This window comes from Felis catus, chromosome C1 (genome assembly GCF_018350175.1).
Source record: "Felis catus isolate Fca126 chromosome C1, F.catus_Fca126_mat1.0, whole genome shotgun sequence".
Classification (NCBI taxonomy): domain Eukaryota; kingdom Metazoa; phylum Chordata; class Mammalia; order Carnivora; family Felidae; genus Felis; species Felis catus.
In genome coordinates, this window is record NC_058375.1 from 42915964 (window position 1) to 42943235 (window position 27272).

Here is a 27272-nt window from a genome sequence, read left to right on the forward strand (position 1 = left end):
TTCTTGGCCTAGGAGTGGCTCATCCAGATAGGAATGCTGTTTCACTACTGTACAAAAAAAGGGGTCTGTACCCCATCATGCTGTGTGCCAGCTGTGACTGTGAATTCATTGAACTAACGATACTGAGTACACCCAGGGTTATGAGCAGCACCTGTGGTGGAGACCGGTCATCATCAATCGTTATCAATAAATAAAGAGCTGGGAGAACTGCACACGGCACCTTGAGCTGGGTCTTGCACGCAGAGTGAGGCTTTAATTGGGAAGAGAAGAGGGCATTCGTGGAAGGAGGAACAACGGGAGCAAAGGTATGGAGGCAGAAAAGCATGCGGCCCATTTAGGGGCTACTGACGTAACCAGCCTGATCCCAGGGACGTGGCATAGGAATGGGGTGGCAGGTTCTGTTGGAAAAGAGGTGGCCGGGCACCCAGAATTGCAGGTTATCGGACCTGGGAGCAAATGTGCCTTAATGTGTATCCTCCCACTGCCCTGGAGCGGTTACCCTGCAGAAAATCCCTGACCTCTGAACTGTCGAGGCAGCTCTGGTGATTTTGCTCTGCCCTGAGTGGTAACACGGGAGTGGCTGCTCCTGGAGGACAGGGGTCACAGCCTTGAAGTGGCCAGGAGCAAGCGCTCGGGGAACTGTGGGCGACCGATGGATGGATGGATCACAGTTGAAGCTAAAGGAAGGTGAGTTCAAGGACAGAGGGTTTGGGGCTTAGAAATGTGTCATTTTTTTCCCCCTTAAGAAGGTTCAATTCTCCCTTGGTAGGAGAATACGAAAGCACTTCCATTTTTCAGTGACACGGTTGCTCTGCACGAGCCCAAACCGTATAATAAACAAAGGAAATGTGTGAACACACACTGGCTTTTCTCAAGTTAATACCGCATTCCATTCCAAGCCCAGAGAAAGCACTTCTGTCTAGTGAGAGACAGGACTTGGAGAGCTGGACAGGCCCTTAGTTGCTAGGTAAGCTGGGTAAACCGAGGCCCAGAGTGAAGGTGCCTTACCTAAGATCATGTGATAATTTGTGGTAGCGGCATGTCTAGGTCCCAGGTCTCTGACTGACTCCAGGCCTTTTTAAAAGTCAAATGACTTGCCCAAGATCACACAGCCAGAAGCCAATAGCGCCAGGGTGGGAGCCCAGGTCTGTGGGACTCCAAGTCCATGCAAACCCTCTGTCTTTGAGGTATTTCTGTTCTGGGTACGCGGTGACACCTGGGCAGTAAAGGACGGTCATGGCAAAGGACCGTAAAGCCACCTAACAGGATTCCTGCGCCTTATATCATAATAAATCCAGGGGAAAAGGAGAAAAGAGAAGAGTCCTCTGCTTCTTCCATTGACACACTTACCTAGCTGTCATGTAACCATCTGTTTTCTCCCTCACAGCCTGTGAGCTCCGCCGGGACTGACCCTCACTGATCTCTGTATGTGCAGCACCCAGGACAGGGCCAAGTGCCCAGAGAGCACAATGCCTGATTGTTGAATTCCTTCACTGATTCACTTGACAAGTATTAAGGAGTACCTACTATGTGCCAGGCACTTGGCTAGGTCCAGAGTGGAACCTCAGCAGACTACCGTCTCTGCCTTTACAGACTTTACAGTCCCTGTGGGAGATCAAGAAACAAACAAACAAGTGAATACATACAGGACAACAGTGGATGGTAAGGGGTGTGCTGGGAAAGGAATAGGGTGTGGTGAGGCAGAGTGAAGGTGGTAGTGAGGGGGGATGGGTGGGGCGGGCCTTTCTAAGGCAGTGACGGTGACATGGAGATCTAAAGAAGAGGAAGAGGAGGGGTAAATGGGCGATGGGCCTTGAGGAGGGCACTTGTTGGGATGAGCACTGGGTGTTGTATGTAAGCATTGAATCACGGGAATCTACCCCCAAAACCAAGAGCACACTGTATACACTGTATGTTAGCCAACTTGACAATAAGTTATATTAAAAAAAAAAAAAACAGATCAAGAGGAAGAGATATGAAGTGTTGGAGGCAGAAGGAACAGCATGTGTGGAGACCCTGAGGTGGGGGAGGGTTCGGTCTGGTCTAAAAGGCCAGTGGGACTGGAGTGAGTGGAGCCTGGCATGAGGTGGGGTGCAGGCAGGGAAGGATCAGGCAGGGCCTCTGAGATCAGGGTAAGGGCGGGAGAGTTTGTTCTAGATGCCATGGAATGTCATGTTCGTTCAGGTTAATGAATGGCATGGCCCAGATGGCTTTTCAGGAGGTCACTCTGACCACTGGGTGGAGAACGGGTAGGAGGGGAGCAAGGACCAAAGCCAGGAGGCCAGTGAGGTTGCTGTGGAGTCTGGCCCCGTGTGGTGGGGGTGAAGCTGGGTTGGCACTGGGAGGCAGAACCAGACGCAGTCACTGGCAGACTGGCTGGTGGTGGGGATGGGACGGGAATAAGCAAGGAGGTTTGAATAGCTGGGTGGACGGAGCTGCCGTGTAATGACAAGCAGAAAACAGGAGAAGGAACTGGTTTGCGGGGTAAAATCTCAGGCTGGTGACACTAAATTTGAGACACCTGTTGAACATCCAGGAGCGATGTCAAATAGGTAGTTCAAGTGTGGTGCTCAGATGAGAGGTCTGGGGGGGAAATCTGTACTTGGAGTGTTGGGCTTCTGGGTCGTACCTCAAAGCCATGAGAATGGACGAGAGAAGTCTCAAAAGCGACGACATTCAGAGTGGAGTAGAGGAAGAGAAGCTAGGATAAAGGGGCAGAGAGCAGGCAACCACAGAGGCGGGGGGAGGGGAGCACCAAGAGGAGGATTTCAAGAGGGAAGGGGGGGATCAGCTGCTCTATTGAGTGTAGCAACTGCTGTGGAGAGAGAGGTCACACAGAGCAGGAACTGAGAGTGTCCTTTGGATTTAGCAACATGGAAGCTACTGGTGACCTTGACAGATTCACTGACCCAGTGAATGACTCAAAAGATGCATAGAGAGGAGATGACAAGCAGAGTGGGTTGGGGAATCAGGGAAAGCTTCTGGAGGGAGGGAAGCTGCGTTTCAGCAGAGTCTTGGATGGGATGGAGGCTGAGTCCTGAGAGACCTGAGTGCTGCCTGCAGGAAGTCGAACTGTACTTGACAAAGCGCCCCTGCGGGGAGTAGAGAGGGCCTCCCCACACTAGAGGGAAAGGGGAGAGGAGTTGGCTCATGTCTCAGGGCTCAGCAGCAGGGAGGCTGCGAAGCGATGACCGTGCCCTAAGGGACAGAGCCCACTACCCTCCTCCAACACACACATACAGGTCTCAGAGATGTGTGCACCTCCCTCCCTGCGGAGAAGTCCTGGGAGGTGAGGATTCCAAACCCACAGCCTCAGAGCAATGAAGGGCTCTTAGACACCACCTGGAGCAGCCAGCTTGTTATAGGTGGGGAAATCTGAGACGCAGAGAAGGGCAAGGACTTGCTCAAGGCCACACAGCATGCCATTGGTAGAGACAGGTGATCTCCAGTGATTTCCAGTGGTCCTCCCCCCGTGAGTAAAGTCTGAATTCTTAAGCCTGGCATACAAGGTCTTTCATGCTGGGGCAAGAACCTCCCCCCAACTTCAGCTCCCACCACCCTTCCTCACACTCTGTGACCCAGTCCTTCGAACATCTAGCACATGCGAGTATATAGTCTCGTACAGTCCTTGCAACAACCCTTTGGAGTAGGTGCTATTATTCTCATTGTATAGGTGAGGGAACTGAAGCTCAGAGGAGTTTGGGAACCGTCCAAGGTTGCAGAGCTGAGCCAGCATATTAACTCATGAATGTCTCCAAAGCTGTCTTTTCCCCACACCCAGCTGCATTCACCATAAAGAGCCCCTCTGCTGGGAAGCAATCCCTGAACTCCCTGGCCCTGAGCTACCTGGGAGCCAGGTCACGTCCTATGACACCAAGTCACTTTTTTAAGTCACTAAAAAGTCCACTGAATGGGACTGAAATAACTGGTGCCACTGAACGACCCAGGCTTCAGCAGCCCGTGCCACACCCGAGTGCCCATAAAGACCCCCAATCACAGTTTTCAGGCCAGCCACCCACAGCAGGAGCAGGGCACCTACTGAATCTGTACAGAATCTTCTCCCCTCCCAGCCCTGGCCTCCCAGCCAAACACCTGCCCCTCCCTCACCTGGAGACCACCAGTGGCAGGATCAGCATCTTCAACATCCTCATCAGGAGCTCTCCAGGAAACTGGAAGTAACTAATTTCCTGAAAATGCAGGAAGAGCTGGGGTTATAGCAGGCAGTACCAACCTCACAGCTGCTCCATTCTTTACAACGTTCAAAGCCCTGATTCACCCACCCTCTCCTGTCCAGCACGTGGACAGCAGAGTCCACAGAGGAAGCACTGGCTTTGGAGCCAAACAGACTTGGGTTCTAATCTTGACCCCCTGTAACTAGCTGTGTGGCCTGAAGCTAGTTACTCGATCTCTCTGAGTTTTTCTCATCTGTAACAAGGGTAACAACTACTTCATAGGATCATTTGGAGGCTTAAATGAGAGGAGGTACATAAAGTACCTGGCAGAGTGCCTGGATGAGAGTAAATGTTCAGTAACCACAGTAAATGACAGCTCTCCTCCACCTCTGCACCATTCATCTGCCCATTCATGGTATAACTCATGTAGCAGATGGTAAGTGGCAAGAGGACAGGGCCATATACTGTTCACACGTTCATTCAGCCCATATGGCCGAGCATCGTGCTGGGTACCCCAGAATGAATTAGGCACAGTTCCTGCAATGGAATTCCAGTCTAGTTTATGGGGAGACTGACTCATCCACAGAGCATGACATTCTTGAGTCAGTTTCTTCTTCTGCATTGGGCCCATTCTCTGGTGCCTCCCCACCCCCAACCCATCCTGGCATCATCATGCGTTCTTGCCAGCCTCCTGGCAAAGGAGAGAGAATCGGGTTGGTGGGACACCATCCAATATAAAGAGCCCCTACCGGGCAGAGTTCTTACATTGGCTTCCTCACAGGCCGCTGGGTCTAGCCTACCCTTGGGGCCTTGGATTAGGTCTCCTCGCCCGTCAGCTGTCTCCAGAGTCACATGTCCAGAACCTGGCAGCTGAAGTAGAAGCGGTCACTAAACCCAGTTGAATTTCATATGAATTTCGTATGAACAACAAATAATTTTTTTAAATGTTTATTTATTTTTGAGAGAAAGAGAGTGAGTGAGAGAGGGTGCTACTGGGGGAGGGGCAGAGAGAGGGATACAGAAGATCCAAAGTGGGCTCTGAGCTGTCAGCACAGAACCTGATTCCAGGCTGGAACTCACAAACTGTGAGATCATGACCTGAGCCAAAGTCGGACCCTTAACCAACTGAGCCACCCAGGCGCCCCAACAACAAATAATTTTTGTTGTTCACTTGAAATTCAAATTTAACTGAGTGTGCTGTTTTTAAGTTTTTTTTTTTTTAACGTTTATTTATTTTTGAGACAGAGAGAGACAGAACATGAACAGGGGAGGGTCAGAGAGAGAGGGAGACACAGAATCTGAAACAGGCTCCAGGCTGTCAGCACAGAGCCCGACGCGGGGCTTGAACTCACGGACCGCGAGATCATGACCTGAGCCGAAGTCGGCGGCTTAACCGACTGAGCCACCCAGGCGTCCCTGTTTTTAAGTTTTTAAATTCAATTCAATTGTTTTGCTATTTCTAGCAAACCATGCTTGAGGCCACCTTCCTGAGGGTAAGGGTGTGGGTGAGGCCGGTACAGGGACTTTCAAGCACCATCCAAGTTAAATTTTTGTACTTGGAACCATTTTTTTTTTTTTAACATAACGCTTGGTTAATAGCCTGATACTTTGAAAAGCCCCAACTCATAGAATTTTGGTGCTGAGAAAGCGGTTTTAAAGATCTAGTTCAGCTGAGCCAAGAGACGGAGGGGACTTAGCAGTGACTGTGCAGGACCAGAAATCAAGCCTCCTTGTCCCGTTCTACTGTGGTTTCCAATGAGCCAGAAAGTCTTTAAAGAATAAGGGTGAATGGGAGAGAAACTTCTGAGTCCCATGAGCATGAACAAAAATGCTTTATTGTACCCTTATGTCCGATAGTAGTCTGGCCAAATATAAGATTCTTAGTTTGAAAGAATTTCCCTCCCCCTTGTCTTCTAGATTCTAGAGTTGCTTATGATGTTTGGAACCATTCTTCCTATCCCTTAGCTGAGACTTGTTCTATTCCCTCAGATCCATTGAAGGAATATCTGTCAATTTCCAGTTTTCTGTAATTTTCATGAGGTGATGTACCACAGGACGAGATTTTCTGATTTTCTTCTTCTTTTTTTTTTTTAATTCATAGTGGGGTGCATATTTTTTGCTTCTGAGAAAATGTCTTATATTCTCTGTGAAATTTTTCTCTCCATATGTTCTGCTAGCTCTCTCTAAAACTCTTATTAGGGCGTTGGATGTTGGACACCTCTGACTTCCTTATATTTTCTTTTATTTTCATCTCTTCTTGTTTTACGTTCTGGGAGATCCCTGCAACTTTATGCTAGCTACTGACATTTTTATCTTGGTTCATAGATCTTTAATTTCAAAAACTCTTTTGTGCTTTTAGATTGTTCTTTCTTTTTGCATCCTGTTCTGTTTTACAGTCACGATATCTTCTCTCACATGTCCAAAAAACTTAAGACAAGATTTAAATGGTTTTTCTATTTCCTGCATTGTCTCTGCTTCATAGAGACCCTCTTTTCTGTTTGTTTAGTCTCTTTCTGTTAGATGCTTTGACCTTGGCTTCTGCTCATATGTAAGTGTGAGGCACTAAACTTCTGTGTGCATGAGGGAAGCTTGTCAAGTGATGGCTCCTCAAAGGAAGGTAACAGGTGACAGTCTGACTTTTGCACTGGGGATAGGATGGGATGGGGAGGAATCCCCCTGAGAGCAGAATTTGGAGACGTTTTCTCTGAGGCTTCAGTTAGAAGCCTCTTCCTAACTCCAGCTAGGGGGTGAGGGTGTGTCTAAGCCCAGGTGACAGCAATCTTATGGGGATCCCGCTAATTGGTGGGACGCATGTGCCTCATCGCCTCCCCTCTCCCAACACACACAGGTGGGCCTGATATCCCTAAATCAAGCTTCTCTGGCTCTTTGGGACAGGCAGGACAGTAGAGATGGGTGGAAAGGAGTCTCCCCATTACATGAACTGGAGGGGACTTAGGGGCCTAATTGCTCTGGTTAACACAATTCCAACCAATGCCCCTGATTTCACCTCCATACTTCACGTGGCCTCCTGCAGCTCTGTGCACTTTCAAGTGCAGAACCTTTCTAGAGTCCTCTAAGCCAAAGTGATGTGGCATCTACTTCTACAGACACAGGTTTTAGCTTTCTGTGCTCCTACTAAGTGCAACCATTCAACTCTATCCACTTCCCTTCTTGCCTAATTTATTGTACTCGCTCGACTTCTTTTCTCCACTGTCTCCTCTCATATTCTCCTGGGAGTTTACTTCTTTAAACAATTCCATTACTATAATTTTAGTGGGATTCCAGGAAGGAAAGGAAGATGGCTGCAACTGTAAATTCACCGTGGTTTCACCGGAACTCTGAAAATAATCTGTATTTTTTTAATGAGATACTATTTCCAAAGAGAAAACCTGTGATTTTCTAAGTCCTTTTCACAAGTAGGACATTCTTCCGTTGTGCAAATTGTTTATGACTTTTGACTGTTGCATAAGCTGACAAAATAAGGGTTTCGTTTCTGAGTCACTGGCAGAGATCACAGAAACAACTCCTGGATTTCAAAGCAAGATGCTGAGAAAGCCAATTCCTGCCAAATAATTGTTCTAAGACTTCACATCCTTCAGTTTATCTGGCAGGTTAATCCAGACCGGAACGCATTTGCATTTCCAAGCAGATGGGGCAGGCCGCTTTGGCAAAGGAGGCCCCGGAGGAGCTTGGCTTTTAATGAGAAGCATTCCAATTTGTTTTCACAAAATAACCTTCCTGCAGGAAATATATTTTTTGTTGCTCAGGGAAATTAAAGCAAGTAGATTGCAGATTGTTTGTGCCATTGCCAGTTCAATTCGGCAAAGAGTCAAGGGTTGTCTCTGTGACAAGCACTGAACTAGACTCACATTTTGGCTCGTGGAAGCCCATGTGATATTCATCAAGTTAAATTCTGATGGGAGGGATAGACACCTGCACAAAGGGCTCTGAAGCAAGGCGGCTGGCAGCTGGTGACAGCAGAAGGCTGAGCGTGGCATGAGTGTGGGAGCAGAGTATTAGTTCAGAGTGAGGCAGGTCTGGAAGAACTTTTATAATATATGGAATATGAGATGGTTCCTGGACATAGGTCGGACTTGGACAGGTAGATAAGGGAGAGGGGAGTGAAGGACCAGCCACTCAGCACCGCTGTAATTCATTCGTTCTTCCACATGCTGTATGAATCCTTGTTTATTCTCAAAACAATCCTGGTGGACCTACGGTGCCCCCCACTCCAGATGAGGAAAACGAAGCCCAGAAAGGAGACAGCATTTTGCCTGCCACAGCCATTTACTAGTAGAGTCAGAGTCCGGGGTCTGGGAGCCACCACTGCTCCCAGAGTCCATGCTTCTCCCTAAATAGCCGAGAGTGGCTTAACAGTGTTACTGCTGTAATAGGGGCTCAGTTCTCAGGGACGGGGTGTTTCCCTTTTCATGGGGGACCAAATCTGATGCCTTGAGCCCCAGGTGTATTGACCCCTGGTATCCGTGAGCTGCAGGAAGAGGAAATTTATGAAATAGGGGATCTTCCAAGAGCCCATCAGCAAAGACTCCTTGCACAAACGCGAGACGAGCTACTTTAAGCCCTTTTTCGGCCAGGCCTCATCCTTAGCCTTGTCTTCGGCCTGCCTAGCCCAGTTATAGCAAAAATCCTGCCAAGTCAGTTTAGGGAGAATGCCCCCTCTTTACCTTCAGCAAGAATCCTGCTAAGTTGATTTAGCAGGAATCCCTTCACCCTCCATGTTTCCTCTTAGCAATTTTCTCTCTGTTGGCCCCATACCATGCTCATTGGCTCCAAATCCTCAGCTGTCTTTGTTGTGTTCGGACTTAAGCCTGATCTCTCTCTCCTATTCCCATGGTCCTGAATAGTCCTGAATAAAGTCTCCCTTACTGTTACAACAAGTGTCAGAATAATCTTTTCTTTAATGCCGTATGAGTGTCCTTCCCTGTCCCGCGGGAGATGGGTGCCGAGAGGGAAAGGGGCCCTTGCTCAGGCCGTCACACAGGCCAGAAACCTGGGGGCCTGCCCTGATTTCCTGCCCTGCATCCAATCCGCCACCACATCCTGAGGGCTCCTCTTTTGGAAACAGGTCTCACAAGTGCCCTGTTCATCGTGCTGTAGGTCTCACCCCTGCAGCCACCCTCTCATTTGGTCCCCTGCCTGTATCACTGCCTCAGCTTGCACTCAGCACCAGAATGATCTCTCCAAGCTGAGATCTGACCATTTCACTCTCCTGCCCCAAACTACTCATAGTTGTCCCAGGCCTGTGCTTGGTGATGGGATCCAGAGGCCCGATGGCCCCTGAGCTCCAGCCCCTGCCTCATAGTGTACGTTCCAGCTGCCATGAACAGCCTGCTCCATACATGCCCAAATCTTTCATGGCCCTGCATCTCACTCCTGCTGTTACTTCTGCCTGGCGTACCCTTCCTGGCTCTCTGTTCATCTGAGCTGCTGTAAGAGGTGTTCTCTGATGCCTGCCTTGCATTCTTACACGTCCTCATTCTTCCTGTTCCCATGCCTCGTGGCCCTGTGGTTCTTCTAAGGAGATGTCCTTGCCTCTCACTCACCTGGTGATGCCATTTGTAACCACTTCCCGCACCATTTTATTGGACCTCACTCCAGTCCTGCAGTGTTACATCACACCCGTGCTACAGATGAGAAAACTGGGACCCAGAGAGGCAGAGTGCCTCACCCGCTGCCATGTCACCAGGGAGTCGGGGCGTGGGACTGTGATTCCCAGGTCCCTCAGGCCCACATACCCCTCCTCGATGGGGACCCGGTGAAGCTCTGGGTGGCTGACCTGTGGTGATAGGCGACGGGTCCTCAGGAAGAAGCCGAGAAGGCAGCCCACGGTGACAGATAGCACAGACAGGATGAGCAGTCCGTTCCGCTTGCACACATCCCTCCCTCGTGCCAGGACGGCGCCTGGCACCATGGTGAGCCCAGTCTGCTGGCACAAGGCACAGCACCATTCCATGCACGTGAGGCCAGCCGGGGGCTCGGCGTCCCAGCCAGGGGCACTGGCTGCTCAGCAGGCAGGTGGTCAGGGTTGCTAAGCACCAGTCGCCAGCCCCACGGCCATGGCCTGTGTGTCTGCCCCAGAGGGAAGCCACAATCCTATTACCGGCTGCGTCATTAGGAGCCAGGAACAGATCAGGGCCTGGGAAATTAGAGCAGGCCACGTGGTCTGGGGGTTTGGGCCTCAAAGCCAAGTGCACCTCTTAAACAAGGGAGGGGCCCAGAGACTTGCAGGAGGAACAGAGGGACGCTTGCTCGGTTGGTTTGATTTTTAACCCCACTTCATTCCAGGAAGAACTGGAGGCAAAGCAAGAGGACACTAGCAATTGCTAACATTAATTAAGCATTTACCACATAGCAGGTGCTATTCTAGAAGCACGTTACTTGCAATAGCGCATTTAATCTTAATACCGATTCTGAGATGTAAGTACTGATATGTATCATTTTACGGATGAGGAAACCGAGGCAAAGGACATGTGTTGTGCGCCGGCCTGTTCTAGTCGCTTGACTTATGTGAATCATACGGAATCACCCAACAACCCTAAGACTCCACCCTTCATTTTACTGCAATGGAGACCCCAGGAGTGAGAGTCCCTTGGTCATTTTCACAGAGGCAGCAGTAGCAGAGTGGAATTCAGGCCTATGTTGGTTTGATTTCCACCACATGAATAGATAGATGGCTTCAAAAGTGCTCAGCCGTATTATGGGGGCTACAGGACTTGAACCCAGTGGATCTGGGTTCAGACTTGGGGCCGGCCGTTCTCTGTGATGTGTATCCCTCAGGTTGCTTTAAGCCTGAAGCCGGGAACCCTGTCAGCTCTCATAGACTATTATTTTTTAAAATGACACAGCCCAAGGGACCTATTCAATTCCCAGCTCTGCCGTTTACTAGCTGTGTGGCCCTGGGCAAGCCATATAAGCTCAGGGTGCCTCAGTTTCCCCATTTGAAAAACAAACATAATAATAGCACCATTAACGCTGGTGTGACTTCCCATCCAGAGATTACGTGTGAAAGCAGGGGTGAACTGCACTGTGCCGAGCAGGGCAAAGTGCTGTTAGGATCATCGTCCACATTTAGCCATTTATGTGAGCAAAGTTTTCTTTTTGCTCTTTTTTTGTGGCCCGGCCTGCCCTTTAAAGCTACAGAGAATTAACGCTAGTCTGTCTCACCAGGAGTCTGTAATCTCATTAGGGGCAGTCAGGCAGCAGCAGGGAGAGCATGCGTGTGCACAAGGGGTCCTCCCCTGACGAAGGGGGGAAGGAGGAAGATGGAGAGGAGAGGGCGAGGAATGGCAGGGAGGGCTGGGGGGTCCAGGCAGAGGGGGCTGGGGTGCAGGCCCTGAAGCTGTGAACAGAGCTCACGACTGGGAGGGGGACCCCTGGATGTTGGTCCCAACTTAACCAGCTCTGTGACCTTGCCTTTTTTGGGCCTAGCCTTGCCCTCCTTAGAATGAGAGAAATGGCAGGGTGGGGGCTGTTAGGGGTGCGGTGCCTGTTTGGTTCAGTCGGTGGAGCATGTGACTCTTGATCTCGGGGGTTGTGAATTTGAGCCCCACTTTGGGCACGGAGCCTACTTTAAAAAAAAATTAAAAGTCTCAAAAAAAAAAAAGGATGAGAGAAACATCTTCTGAAGGGCCTCTCTTTGCCAGTAGCTTCGGGCGGTGAGAGTGAGGTGGCTACCAGTCTGAGAGGTGTTTTTTCTCCAACTGTGATTCTTAAAACCAGGACTTTCCCGATAAACCTTCAACTCCAATGAATGTCTCATTTTCCAATTAACCAGACGGTACAGTTACTGTTGAAAAGAGAAAATATTTGGAGTAGAGATTTGGATTTGTGTTTCAGTCAGTGTCCTGGCCTGGCCTGTAGCCAAGGAACTCTAAGAAGAACTAATTCACACTAAAGTGTAAGTGACTAATAATGAGCTTACTAAGGATATTTGCAAATCAAATCCAGAGTCCAGGATGAGAACGCTTTATTTATTTTTTATTTTTTTAAAGTTTATCTATTTATTTTGAGAGAGAGAGAGAGAGAGAGAGAGAGAGAATCCCAAGCAGGCTCCCTCCCATGCAGGGCTCGATCTCACAAACCCTGAGATCATGACCTAAGCTGAAATCAAGAGTCTGGGTGCTTAACTGAGCCACCCAGGTGCCCAAGAACCCTTTAATAGCTCCCTGTTGCCCACAGAATCAATTGCCTTACAATGTTACTAGATATGCAAATGTTTTCCATAATTAAAAACAAGTTGGGAAATTCTGGATGGAACAAAGTTAAATTCTTTAGGACAGCTCAAAGTCAGACTGTTCAAGTTCAAACTTGAGGTCTATTTACTAACTGTGTGATCTTGGGCAAACTTCTTGACTTCTCTACAAAATAGGAATGATACATACAATAGTGCCTGGTTCATAGAGTTGTGATGTGGGTCAAATATGGTGATGCATGCCAAGTGCTCAGAGCATCACCTGCTGCCTTGTAGACACTCACAGGTAGTTAGTATTAGTTATACTATTAAGTTTTACAATACTAATATATGTTGGAGGAAGTCACTGAGTAGGGATGCAGAATCTTAGCCCTCTTCTGCAGCAGAGAAGTCCATGGGTCTGGTGTTTGGGAAACACAACTTCGGAACATCCCAGTCTCCCGGATGAAGTCCTTGCTTCTTAGGGAAGGGTTTGAGGGCCCCAGGGGCTTGCATTGGTTCACCTCTTCAGGACACCCCCTCCTCCTGCTCGAGAGACCTGGAGCTTCTATAACACCAACCACTTCAAGTCCCTTAGCCCTGCATTTCTCTTAGGCCTCTACCCCTGTGCTCATGCTATTTCCTCTGCCTGGAATGTTCTTCCCTCTGACTCCAAAGATGCAGGTCCAATGCCCCATCTTCCTTGAAGCCTTCCCTAATTATCCCAGATACAACATTCCTTCTTTCCTCCTATTCAGGCCCTTCTGCCGTCACCACCTGAGCATGAACCCTGGTTCCCTTTTAAGTGGCTCAGACAAGGAAATAAATATCTATGAGAATGGAGTGAAGTCTCTGTTACCATGTCACTTGAAAACACCTTGAGGGTTCACCTTCAAAGTTGAAGGCTTAGACTAGGGGCTCAAGGGGCACCCCAAGGAGCAAGGAGTTGCCCTCCAGAGCAGCTGAAACTGATGGGCAGCAAGAAGCCTGAGAGATGCTTCCTGGGAGACTTGAGCTGCACAGATTAAGATGCTATGGGCAGAGAAGATAAAGAATGTTGTGAAAAACGAGCCCAATCCAGTTGAGTGGAAGTGTAATGCAACGTAAAGAAAAATGCAGCCCATGTGAGCCGTACTCAAGTACAGCTGCTCTACTCCGCAGAAGGGAGTTTGCAGGCAAGCCGTTGCCACTGTAACAACTCTGCGTCGGGCGTGGTGGCAGGCACCAAGGTGGATTTATTTGTTAGTGATTGATGATTCTCCAGTGCCAGCAGAGGGGTCAATTCAGCCCGGGGTGGTGGGGGTGAGAAGGCTTCCTGGAGGAAGGGTCATTTAGCCAGAGGCCTGAGTAAACCACGAGTTAACCCAAGGAAGGGGGTGCTGGTCAAGAGGGAGACAAGAGGAGAGCCTGCTCTGAAAGAGGAGCCCAGGCGGGAGGTGCAAGAGCTGGCTCTGGAACCTGCAGGGGAGCAGTGTGCTGGGGTGGCCAGCGGGCCTGGGGCCTCACCCCTTCCTCCATGTATCGAAATGAGTTTGGGTTGAGCTGTCTGAGCTCCTAGCTGGGTTATGGTGATGACAGCTCTGGGCTTGTTGGCTGCTTTTCAGAGACATACCAGAGGTGCCTTAATCTCCTCCCTGAGAAGCCTTCCCAGCCTAGTCTAGGCTGGGTCCTTCCGGGAAGGTTTTCTGTGGACAACTTGCCCATCTTGGTGTGGATTCCTGTGAGTGTTAGTCACTGAGAGGCTGTCCTGACCTCTGCTGAGGCTGGTCCTTTCCCATGTTTGCCTCAGACAGTGGAGTAACGTGACTCTTATGTTGCTGTCCTTCTTCCCTTTACAGCCACTCCTTTCTAGACTGTTCATCTATAGAAATTGGGCCTGAGCACCCATGAAACCACTTAGCTGCTGTTTGTTGAGCACCTACTATGTGCCAGGTTCTATCAAAGAGCCATGAACCAGAGGGAACCAGTGAGCAACTCAGTCCTGCTACAAACACTCGCTGAATCAGTCAGGTATTGGGGTTACAGGGTAAGGGCACACATTCTGGATCTGCGCGGTCACACTATATACATTCAAATTAATGAAAATTAGATGGTTTAAAATTCAGTTCTTTGGTTGTAGTAGCCAAGGGCTATTCAAGGGCTATTGAATATTTCAAGGGCTCAATAGCCACATGTGGCTAGTGGCCACCATACTGAGCAGTTACAGAACATTTGCATTATCACAGAAAATTCTTTTGAACTTTCTGGAGTCACAATGAGCCAGATTCAAATCTCAGGTCATTCCCTTGGAAGCTATGTGACTTTGCCCAAATTTGTAAACCTCTCCAATACCTATATATTGCATTATACTTCCGTTCATTTGAATATAATAGCTGAAGCAAAGTGTAAAGTTAAAACCCTTAGCAAGTTCAAATTCCAATTCCAAATTAATTAGGACTCTGGTTAGAAAATAACAGGAAACTGGGACACCTGGGTGGCTCAGTCGGTTAAGCGTTTGACTTCGGCTCAGGTCGTGATCTCACGGTCCAAGAATTTGAGCCCCGCGTCGGGCTCTGTGCTGACAGCTCAGAGCCTGGAGCCTGTTTTGGATTCTGTGTCTCTCTCTCTCCCTGACCCTCCCCCATTCATGCTCTGTCTCTCTCTGTCTCAAAAATAAATAAACGTTAAAAAAAATTTTTTTTTAAAGAAAATAACAGGAAATTAAATCAAACTGGCTTAGGTAAAAAGGAAATTTATACGCAGGCTGATGACATGGTTTGTGAAGCCCAGTGCAAAGGGAACATGTGGAGATTTTTGTTCAAAAAGCAGGAAAAAAGTGCATTAAATGCACTAAAATATGAAGCTTTTTCTTTCTTCCACAGTCTCTCTCTCAACTTATTATGGTGGATTTTTTGGTTTGTTTGTTTGTTTGTTTGTTGTGTTTGCTATTTAATGTCATTCTGAAATAATAAAAATTAAAAATTTAAATTATTAACATGAATTTTCCTGTTCACCTTTATATTTGCAGCTCCACTCTTTTTTTTTTTTAATTTTTCTTCAACGTTTTATTTATTTTTGGGACAGAGAGAGACAGAGCATGAACGGGGGAGGGGCAGAGAGAGAGGGAGACACAGAATCGGAAACAGGCTCCAGGCTCTGAGCCATCAGCCCAGAGCCCGATGCGGGGCTCGAACTCACGGACCGCCAGATCGTGACCTGGCTGAAGTCGGACGCTTAACCGACTGCGCCACCCAGGCGCCCCTGCAGCTCCACTCTTAAATGCAAATAGAGGAGCATTTATCTTGTATGCAGAGTCACCAAAAGGACACAATTTTTATTTAGAAACCCATACATGTATATATATTTTGTTCTTAACCGGAGCAGTGGAAACACCATACAAAACGAATTCAACTGTCTTTGTCTCTTGACACATAAACATTCTACCAGTTAGTACATTCTCTATCTTTGGCTTACGGGTGAGGAAGGACTGAAAAGCAAAGGAACTATATGGGTATCCCTTTCTCTTCTATATCATTTTCAGTATCAGTGGTTGGCCAGCACAGGGAAGTTACACCAGTAAGAAAGGATATGATAAGGTTCCTTGACCGTTTGCCTTTCTTAATAACACCACTGTCTCCTTTCTGTGTTCAAAGCAAGTTCTGGTTTGAGGAAAGCATGGGTTTTCATGGCTGACAGCACCCCTGCTTACTCTGCTATAGACATAACATGCTTTCCTTGGACTTGCTTTGAGTCTTGCTGAACGTCCGTGTGTGGCCAGCTTACCAGAATTCTGAGCTCATGGGACACCACATACACTAACACAAGCAGAGGGGCAAGAAACTGGACGGGGTTCATTATACTGCACACATCTTCTCTGCTCACATCATGCTCCACGGGCCTGTCCAACTTTGCTTATAAAACACAAATTCAAAGATAAATTATTAAGAATTCAGAGATGGTGGCAGCAGAGCATTAAACCAAGCACAGGACCCTTCAGATGCCCATGGAACTAATCCCGTTTATAAGACTGGATGGTGAGGCCTTCATAGAACCCAACGGCAAGAGCAGAGTTGGGCTGCAAAGACCATATGAACTCGGTTCTCAATTGTTGACAGAATTCTCTCTCTCCTTTCTGCATGATTGATCCATTCATTCATTCCTCATCAACATGTTTATTAAGAGGTGGTATGAATAGTGATTAAGAGCACAGCCTCTGGAACTAGATGACTTGTGTTTGAATCCTGGCTCCCAGACCAACTATCTGTGTGACTTAAGACAGGATACCCTGTGTCTCAGTTTTCTCATGGAATATGGGGATAATAACATCCTATCTTCTAGGATTGTTATGTTAATTAAGTGAATTACATGGGAGAGGCACTTAGGACACTTGTCTGATCATAAGGACTATATACATGGTCCTTTTATTATCACTATTATTACATGCCACACATATTCAAGGGATAAAGCAACAAACAGAAATAGACAACAATCTCTGCTCTCATTGAGCCTACATTGGTGATGATATTTGTGCTAGATTGTTCTTTCTCTAATGGAGAGATGGAGCATTTCTGCTACTGTGCTGATCCTCGTGGAGGAAACATGGCTACCAGCAGCTCTGTTTCACTCCAAATCCAAAACTCCCAGGGAAGATTCTGATTGGCCCAGTCTGGACCAATCACCTGTGGCCAATAGGGGCAGGGGGTAGGGTCACATTGTTTAAAATCGCCATTTCTATGGTAACCCTGTAGCTGTGTGTGGGAGCAGTTAGAGAAGTGGATATACTGTGCAGACACAGCAAAATATCTAGTACATCATGCTAGTCACTCACCTCTTGGCATATCATGCTTAACCTTGGGTTTCTTTTCTTTCTTGTATAAAATGCTCAACTTCTCCTGTAAGGCTGCTCCAGAGCTTGGGACCAGCTGCTCAAGATTCACCATTGCTCTGCCTTCTCTGATGTCTACCCTTCCCCTGCATGGCCCATCCTGCCTCACAGCAGGCATAGAAGAGACTGCAGACCACAGCTGGTCCAGGTGATTTCTCACTGCTTTCCAGCCCGCTCCTTCTCACTTGTTTGGGCCCACACAGCCACCAAAATCAGGGATCAAGGGTTCAAAACCCAGGGTTAAAGCCCACAGGGAGCCCCAGAGATATTCTGCTCCACTCTCTGAGGCTCAGAGAAGGAAAGAAGACTAGGCAGGGCCACTTGGAAATCAGGTGCCAAGTCAGGAACAGAACTGGAGTCTCCCCCTTTCTACTCAGTTCTCCCTAAACCCAGAAACACTTCTCAAAGAATCCTGTCATTTTTCAGCCTTTATGGTGCAGAATTGCCTCCACCTAGGAGGCTGCATGGCAGTAATTGAGTAGAGCCTTTTGGGGAGCAACACCCTCCACTACCAGCACTTCCTGTACAACCTGATCAGGCTCTTGCTCTCTGCTGCCTCTGGCTGCCAGATGATCATGTCCTTTGGGAAGGTGCTGAGGTTAGCAGTTGCTGAATGGGAGAGGCAGGATGGGGGACACAGGATAGCTGTCTGCAGAGCCATAGTGGCCGGTGACTGGGGAAAGGATGATCTTGGGCAGATGGGACCACAGATGTTAGGGAATCAGATTAAGGAATTGAACAAGAAATGGACTGAGCTTTGGTTTCTCAAAAAAGTCAAAATATAAGCGAGCAATGCACGGAGGCTCTGGGCAGAGGGTGCATGTTCTGACACTGAGGAATGCTCTCAGTAAGTCACTTGACCTCCTTGAGCTTTTGCTTTTTCAACTCAAAGATGACTCCTTCCTTCAAGAGGCTATAAAGTGCTGCAGAACAGGCAAACACCACGGTGAAAGCAAGGGCTTTGGTGTCAGACAGACCGGGATTTAATTCCTAGCCCCACCTTAACTACCTGTGCAACTTTTAGGCATGTTGCCTCACTGCTCTGAATCTCTACTTCCTTGTCCATGAAATGAGAATATTAATTATACCTAACTCATAGGGTTTGGGGGAAGTTTAGAATCTTACATGAAAAATAATTCATGAGCTTGGCATGTAGTAACTGCTCAATAAATGGTTGCAAGATATAGAGACCTCAATTAGGAAAACTCAAGCAGAAAGAACAATTTATTCAAAAGCTTTTCTACCTTCCCTCCTTCCTGCCACATCACTGTTTCTAAGGCCTAACTCCTCAGCATTTTGGAATCTGACAACCATAAATGTTTGAAGATGCAATGGTCTCCCTCTAGAAGTAGTAAACTCCTTGTTCCCAGAGAAAAACAAACAAAAGCTAGATGACACCTTGGGGGCACATAGCAGAAGGGCTTCAAGCAACTGATGGGATCAGGGTGAAGGGAGGAAGGCACTGGGCTATAGGCCCTCAACGATCTTTTCCAGACCCTCTCTCCCATAGTGGGCAGTGACCACTGAAAAGTCTCATGTGGGGAATGCTAAGAAAAATCCTGCTGAGAACTGGTCCCCAGGAAAGCCCATGATTAACAGATCCCTCCACATCATCAGGAATGTTTGTGTTCAGATGATTTCTCCTTCTCAGAGCTGAGGGTGGGGGCTGATCCTACAAGAAAACATGGTGCAGATAGCTGGCGCAGAACCCTTCAGTCAGAGCCTGGTTAAAGAGGGATCTGCAGTGATCATGGAGAACCTTAGACCAGAGACGGGCCTTTGCAAGGGCAGGAGTGAGAAGCTCAGGAGAACAGCCCATTAACCTTCCCTCCCAGACCTCACCCAGCTAGACCAGTCTCCAGAGCTGGGCACAACCACAGACCAGTCATCTGATTAAGTGATCCTCTACTCTAGGAGCGAGGGGATGCAGCACAACCCCTTGGGGGTAATGGCAGAGCCTCTGAGGAAGTTTTGCTTTAAAAAGCATGGTCAAGGGAAGCCTGGGTGACTTAGTCAGTTAAGCTTCAGAGTCTTTGATTTCAGCTCAGGTCATGAACTCGCAGTTCATGGGTTTGAGCCATGTGGGACTCTACACCAATAGCGGGGAGGCTGCTTAGGATTCTCTGTCTCCCTTTCTCTCTGCCCCTCCCCTGAGTGTGCACTCACTCTCTCTCTTTCTCTCTCTCTCAAAATAAATGAAAAAAAAAAAAACACAGTCAATATCCTAATTTTATTTTTGGAAAATAAACACAAATCTTCTCTTTTTTTTACTACCTGAACAACAGAGTTCAACAAAATGTTCTTGACTAGTGAGGCTGTTTCTACCTAACCCCACCAGCCATGAAAATTCCCAAGGTTGGGGGAGAGGAGACTATTCCCCTGTAAGGTTCACATCATTATCTCTGGGAAATGTGAAATTTTTCTGTTCCTCTGAAAAAGGTATGTGTTCAAAATGGTCAAGTACTCTAATCTAGACTAAGTAATATTTTATAGAGGGGGGAAGAGATGCCAGCAAAGGAAAGGGACTTACCTAAGGTTAAAAGTAAACTGGCTCTTGGGGCATCTGGGTGGCTTAGTTGGTTAAACATCTGACTCTTGATTTCAGCTCAGGTCATGATCTCACAGTTTGTGAGTTCGAGTCCCACGTCAGGCTCCATGCTGACAACATGGAGGCTGCTTGGGATTCTCTCTCTCCCTCTCTCTGCCCCTCCCCTGCTTATGCATATGCTCTCTCTCTCAAAATAAATAAACAAACATAAAAAAAAGTAAACTGGCTCTGACTTGTAATTAAATCTCGTTTTATCTCATTGTTAAGTCCAGAGCTTATTAATGCCTTGATTGGTTGATTGATGGTGAATGTGGCACTTGAGGATGACAATATGGGCAACAGTGCTAAGAACTATTAGTCATTAGCTTAATGATCAAGAGGTCAAGATCAGGGATTGACTCCTGTTGGGGTGAGTAAGGCTGGCTTGACTCTCTGACCACTGATGGCATCCAAACTCTTAGGAGGGTTCTGAGTCAGGGCAATTTTGCTCTAGCAAAGGGATGTTGTGTTTCCCTTAGCCCCAAGCTATAATCAATAAAATCTAAGGATGCCACAATTAAAAACAGAGGTCTTGGGGTGCCTGGGTGACTCAGTCGATCAAGCATCTGACTTCGGCCCATCTTGCAGTTTGTGAGTTGGAGCCCCGTGTTGTCAAGCTCTCAAGATTCAATGCCGTCGAGTATAGCTGTAATTTATTTTTTAATTTGCTATAAAGCATTCTGTGTTATGAATGGAATATTATTTATTTATCAAGCCTTGTTGATGGACATTTATGTTTTTTTCCAGTTTTTGATTACTATGAACAATGTCACGATCAACATTCTTGAATGTTTATATGCACATGTGCAAGACTCTCTCTAGGTTACATACATAGCAATGGAATTATTAGGTCATAGGTTAGGCAGGTGTTCAACTTTACTGGGTAATACCACCTGTTTTCCAAATGACTTTTACCAATTGATGCATTCATCCACAATGTGTGAAAGTTCCCATTGCTACACATGATCTCCAACATTTGGTATTGATTAATTTTTAACTATTGCTAATCTGGTAGGTGTGAAATAGTATTACATTAGGGTGTATATTTGCATTTCCCTGATTACTGAAATTAAATATATTTTAATGCATTTGTGAGCCATCTGTGTTTCCTCTTCAGTGAAATTTCTGTTCATTTCTTTTGCCCATTTTTAATTGGGTTGTTTGTCTTTTCATATTGTTCTTCATACAATCTGAATATTTATTAACACATCATTTATATCTGTTTCCTGTTTATGGCTTATCTATATCTTTAGGTTTGTCTTTTAAAAATCTTCTGGGGCGCCTGGGTGGTGTAGTCGGTTAAGCGTCCGACTTCAGCCAGGTCACGATCTCGCGGTCCATGAGTTCCAGCCCCGCGTCAGGCTCTGGGCTGACGGCTCAGAGCCTGGAGCCTGCTTCCGATTCTGTGTCTCCCTCTCTCTGCCCCTCCCCCGTTCATGCTCTGTCTCTCTCTGTCCCAAAAATAAATAAACGTTGAAAAAAAAAATTAAAAAAAAAAAAAAAAGAAAAAGAAAAAAAAATCTTCCCTATCCATGGGGTGCCTGGGTGGCACAGTCCGTTAAGCGCCGGACTTTTCAGCCAGGTCACGATCTCGTGGTCCGTGAGTTCGAGCCCCACGTCAGGCTCTCTGGGCTGATGGCTCAGAGCCTGGAGCCTGTTTCCCATTCTGTGTCTCCCTCTCTCTCTGCCCCTCCCCTGTTCATGCTCTGTCTCTCTCTGTCCCAAAAATAAAAATCTTCCCTATCCTAATAAATTTACTTTTCAATGTAAATTTCTAAGAGTTATGTATTTTTACTTTTCTCATATATATCTGACCAACCTGGTTAAAGACTAATGTAAGAGTCAAAAATTATGTTTCCCTTAGGGTAGCAAATTATCCCATTACTGCATATTGAAAAATCTATCCTTTCACCTTGAACTAAAATGCCTTCTCTGTAATAAAAAATCAAGTTCTTTGTATATTTGAGTCTGTGATACCTTTGTCAATACCACTCTGTCTTAACTACTGTAAGTTTATAATTATTCTTGATTATTTGCCAAGCAAGTCTCTTTGTCTTTTTCTTCCTCTTCAGGAATGTATAGGTCTTCAAAAAAGTCATGAAAAATTTAGACAAAAACTTGTCAAGTTCCAGAAAAAGAAATTCTGATTTTTATTATAATTGCATGGACATTATTGATCAATTTGATAAACTTGGCATCTTCATGATACTGAATCTTCCAATTCAGGAACCTGTGCATTTATTTAGATATTGTTTCAATTGTCTTTATCATTTTTCTCCATAAGTGTTGAATATCTGTTTTTTAGATCTAGTCCATAAATTTTATAGTTTTTGATACTATTGTAAATAGTATCCTGTTTTATTGCATTTTCTGTTTATGGTGGATAGAAGTAAATTGATTTTTATACCTGGATTTTGTATCCTGTTGACTTACTAAATTCTCTTATACTTTAAGATGTTCTGTGTACACAGGCATATTATGAGCAAATAATGATAGCTTTGCTTCTTCTATTCAGTCCTTATACATTTTTTATCTATTTTATTTTATTTTATTTTTATTTTTTTATTTTTTGTCTACTGCCGTGGTTAAGACCTCTAGTACAAAGCTGAATGAAAAATCATGATCTGCAGGCATCCGTGTCTTGTTCCTGATCTTAAAGAGAAATATTTTCAACATTTTGGTGTTAAGTATTATTGTTATAGGTCCTGTTCATCAGATTAAGGGAGTTCTCTTTTATTCTTAGTTTGCTAAAAGGGTTTCTGGTTTTTGGATTTTTTACATGCATGTTTCTTAACTTCCCAGCATAAGGTTTTCCTATTTATCTTTTGTTATTTTTTTGAAAAGCTTTACTTAGGTATAATTTACATACTGCATGATTCACCCCTTTAAACATAACAATTCAATGGTTTTTAGTAAATGTACTAAGTTGTGCAATCATCAGCACAATCCAATTTTAGAACATTTCCATCATCCCCAAAACACCCGTCATGCCATCTTTCATCAATCCTCATTCCCATACCCAGCCCCAGGCAGATACTAATGTGCTTCCTGTCTCCATAGATTTGCCTTCTCTGTGCATTTTATATAAGTAGAATCATACAGTAGGTGGTCTTTTTTTCATTTGACTTCTTTCATTTAGGGTAATATTTTTGAAGTTCATCCATGTTTGGAGCATGTTATCATGTAGGAGTTCATTCATATCAGTAGATCATTCCTCTCAGTGGTGAGTAGTATTATTTGTGTGGACAGCATACATTTTGTTTTTCGAATTAATGTTGCTATGAACTCTCATGTACAAGTCTCTCTGTGGACACATGTTTTCATTTATCTTTAATAGACATCTACGAGTCAAATGACTAGGTTGTTAAAAATAAATTTGTTTAACTTTCAAGAAACTGCTAAACTATTTTCTAAAGTGGATGTACCATTTTTAATTCCTGCCAGCAATGTATGAGGGTTCCAGTTTCTTCACATCCACTCTCACAGCTATTATTGTCTTTTTTTTTTAAGTTTACTTGTTTTGAGAGAGACAGAGAGAGAGAGAGAGAGAGAGAGAGAGAGAGAGAATGCCAAGCAGGCTCCATGCTATCAGTGCAGAGCCTGATGTGGGGCTTAAAATCACAAACCATGAGATCGTGACCTGAGCCAAAAATCAGGAGTCTGATGCTTAACCAACTCTTAACAACCCAGGTGCTCCTGTCTTTTTGATTATAGTCAACCTGGTGGTTTTGAAATGGCATCTCCTTGTGGTTTTCATTTGCATTTTCCTAATGGCTAATGATGTTGACCACCTTTTTAACATGCTTATTGGCTATTTATATATCTTCTTTGGTGAAATGTCTATTCAAATCCTTTGCCTATTTGAAAACTCGGGTTGTCTTCTTCTTGAACTCAGTTAAGTTCTGTATATTCTGGATCTAAGACCTTTATCAGAATTATGAATTGCAAATATTTTCTCCCAAGCTGTGGCTTATCTTTTTATTTTTTAATAGTGTCTTTTAAAGTATAAACATTTATTTTATTAAGTTTGATTTATCAATTCCTCCTTTTATGAATCCTTCTTTTAGTGCTACATCCAAGAACTCTTTGCCTAATCCAAGGTCAGGAAGATTTTCTCCTATGTTTTCTTCTAAAAGCTTTATAGTTTTAGCCTTAAATCTTGTCTGCTCCATTTTGAATTGATTTTCGTGTGTGATGTGGTGAAGGGTCTAAACTCATCTTTTTGAATGTAGATATCCAATTGTTCCAACACCATTTGTTGAAAAGCTTATTGATTTTTAATAACTCTTGTGAACAGAGAATAAAGAGTTATGACAGTAAGCCTTTGAGGTTTGTAGAGATGTGCTTTATGACCTGTTTGATTTTCATGTTCACATTTTCACGTATTTGGGAAGGATGCATATCCTGCAGATGATGGTGCCATGTTATATGTACATCTATGAAATCAAACTTGAGAATCCGTTAGTTCAAATCTTCTATATCTGTACTTCTTTTTTGTGTCTGTTTGATCTATCAGTTACTGATTGAGGCATGTTAAAATCTACTGATGTGATACCAGGTTTGTATTTTTATTCTTGTCCTTTCAATTTGTAATTTATAAGGAGTGCCTGGCTGGCTCAGTTGGTTGAGTGTCCAACTCTTGATTTTGGCTCAAGTCATGATCCCAGGGTAGTGGGATTGAGCCCTGCATCAGACTCTGCACTGGGTATGGAGCCTGCTTGGGATTCTCTTTCTCTCTCTCTCTCTCTCTCTCTGTCTCTGTCTCTCTCCCTCCCTCCCTCTCTCCCTCTGCCCCTCTTCCCTGCTCACACACTCTCTCTCTCTAAAATAAATGAAAAAATTGTAATTTATAGATCTTAAGGCTGTATTATTAACTTTCATTAACTTGTAATCTGATCATTTTGTCATTAGGTGGTGACCCTTTTTATCTCTGGCAATATTTGTTTGCTTTAAATTCGATTTTGTCTGATGTTGGTATCTTTCAGGGAGAAAGTCCAGGGACTGTACACTTGGAAGCTTTGACTGGTGAGATAACAAATACTGCCTAAAACATAGTTAGCTTCTCTGCACAACACCTTTCCTCCCTCCCTCCCTCCCAGCCAGGCTCACATACTTCTACTAATCTAGGGGCATCTTCATTGCAAAGGCCGCATCTTTCCCTTGGGATGCCAGAGAACACTAACAATTTTAAAAGGTCATTCAAGTCATTTGTTGTTTGGTATAAGGAAGCCAAACATGACAGAGAGAGAAGGTTCTGTCTTTTGAAGCCAGACAGAACTAGACAACTTCAGTATGCCAATAGAGGTAGGCATATGTCCTAAAGGAAGGTGAAACATTTTAGATTCTAGATTCCTTGTGTATGGCACAATATCTCCACATATGTAGAACAGAAAGCACAGAAACTGATGGCCCGGCCAGCTTTTCCTGCAATCCAACCTGGACTCAACAGAAAGGCATGGGCCGTCATATTTAACAGACTCTGAGGCAGTCGGACAGGTCAGGCAAATGGGAGTGAGACTTTCTCCCTACCCAGACGTCATCCCTCACATATCTAAGGAAAGAGCACCTCCTTCTCCTCACTGGTGGAGGCTGAATAACTTTCTTGGGCTTGAGAGGAGACATCTGTACCCTGAGAGAAATAAAATTTCCTAGTGTGGATGAAGGCCTTGGTCTCAACCAAAACACCAATAGAAAACCCACTTATTCAGCACTCATTCTGTGATGTGTCCTTGGCATACATGATTTCCTCCAGTCTATACAGCACCCCTGTGAGGAAGATATTATCATCATTATTTCACAAATGAGAACACTTAAACCTGTATAAATCAGACTTCCAATGGGTAGTCAGCCAGTAAGCTGACCCTAGTCAGCAAACCCTAGTCAGCCAGGGTTTCGATCCCAGCACTTCTTACCTTCCTGTTTGAAGGAGAAACCAGAGCACCTGGCTTCTGCAGAGAAGAGTTTTCAATCGACAAAGAACAGCCAGGAGGGCAGACTGGGGAGGGGATGGAGGTGTGGCCACCTTCTCTCCTACTTCCTTCTGAGCCAGGTGCTTGGTACAGGTACAGGGGACATCAAAGTGGCATAGTGGGCTGGGAGTGATGGGAAGATAGATATAAATCCTGCTCCACCACCTTACCCCCTATCAGCTGGATGACACTGGGTGAGTCACTTAACTTCTCAGGAGCCCAGTTTCCTCATCAGTAGGATGAGGGTTACAGTTAATACAATAACAGTAGGATTAATAACAGTTCCTGGTTCAGAGGGTGCTTATGAACATTAGACAGCACTGTGCACGAAAAGCACTGTGTTCTATGTTTCCTTAGATGCTGTATTTATCTATTGGGCATCCATTCATCACAGGGCCGACTACATTAACTACAGTTTCTTGTATTCTTGATGCTCCAGCATTTGGGGGCTTTACAGATGCAGGAAGACACCGCTTGTCCCAGAGCTAGCTAATTCCTAAAGACGACGTCAACCTACCCATAAGCTTGCCTTTTATAAGCAAACCAGCGAGTCCTGAGTCTATTCTCCATTACCCACCTCCTTATCTAACCCTCACACGCCAAGCCCTAAATCATCCTGGGGCTGGGTCCCAGGCAACTAGAGACCACCCTTATAGCCCAGAGCCTGCTAGAATTATTCAAACTGCTTACCCTGCCTGCCTTTCCTGAAGAAATCCCAATATAAAGGCTCTGGCCTAGACTTTTCCCCCACTCCTGTCTCCTGACCAACACTGGTTCTTTCCCAGTGGCCCTGCCCTGCGCCATGCAGTGGCCCCCTCTCTGGGATCTGTGAGCGTAATGAACATCTTTCTTTCAAGCCGTGTTCTTGTTTCCTCCTGCTGTGGCTACATGGACCATATACAGCATGCACATTCTTAGAACAGGTTGGTGGTTTCGGGCCTGTGGCAAACTTTCAATAATTGTTAGCTGTTACTGATACTCTTACTGTTATTATTCTAGGCCAGGTCTCTCTCTATTAATTCTGTGACCATAGACCTTTCTGAGCTTTAGTTCCCTCAGGCTACCAGTGCGAATTCATGATACCCCAACCTCCGTGGGATGGTTTTGAAGATCCAATATGTAAAAAGTAAATATTAGTTGATTTTCTCTTTTCTTCCTCTTTCTCCTTCTAGAGGCTTGAGAGAGAGAGAAAGGGGTTACCTTTATTTTTTCTTAAGGTTTATTTATTTTTTTTTGAGACAGAGAGAGAGAGAGCACAAGTAAGTGAGGGGCAGAGAGAGAGGGAGAGAGAATCCCAAGCAGGCCCTGCACTGTCAGCACAGAGCCCAACGCAGGGCTCGAAACCTGCAGGATCATGACCAAGAAACCAAGAGTCAGATGCTTAACTGCCTGAGCCACTAGGCATCCCCAAAGAAGGGTTATCTTGATCTCCCAGAGGGTTTTGTGGTCACAGCAGGTCTCCGAGCTATAGAGGCTGGGCTGGATGGCC

The 27272-nt window shown here is 45.7% G+C and overlaps 1 protein-coding gene across 11 annotated transcripts in view; it reads right to left on the reverse strand.

Annotated features, from left to right (window-relative positions):
* SLC1A7 (solute carrier family 1 member 7) overlaps nt 1-27272 on the reverse strand; it is a 78104-nt gene that overhangs the window by 35360 nt on the left and 15472 nt on the right. For 2 of the 11 annotated variants that reach the window (XM_045035854.1, XM_045035855.1), the window contains exons 1-4: nt 9929-10411; nt 4938-5042; nt 4108-4187; nt 1528-1605 (exon numbers count right to left, since the gene is read on the reverse strand). In XM_045035854.1, coding sequence (XP_044891789.1) covers nt 1528-1605; nt 4108-4187; nt 4938-5042; nt 9929-10141 — 476 coding nt within the window. In that variant the 5' untranslated portion in view covers nt 10142-10411. Of the gene's footprint in view, nt 1-1527; nt 1606-4107; nt 4188-4937; nt 5043-9928; nt 10412-27272 lie in introns of those variants that run through there. The other 9 variants (XM_045035851.1, XM_023258694.2, XM_045035853.1 and 6 more) reach the window with 9 other exon arrangements.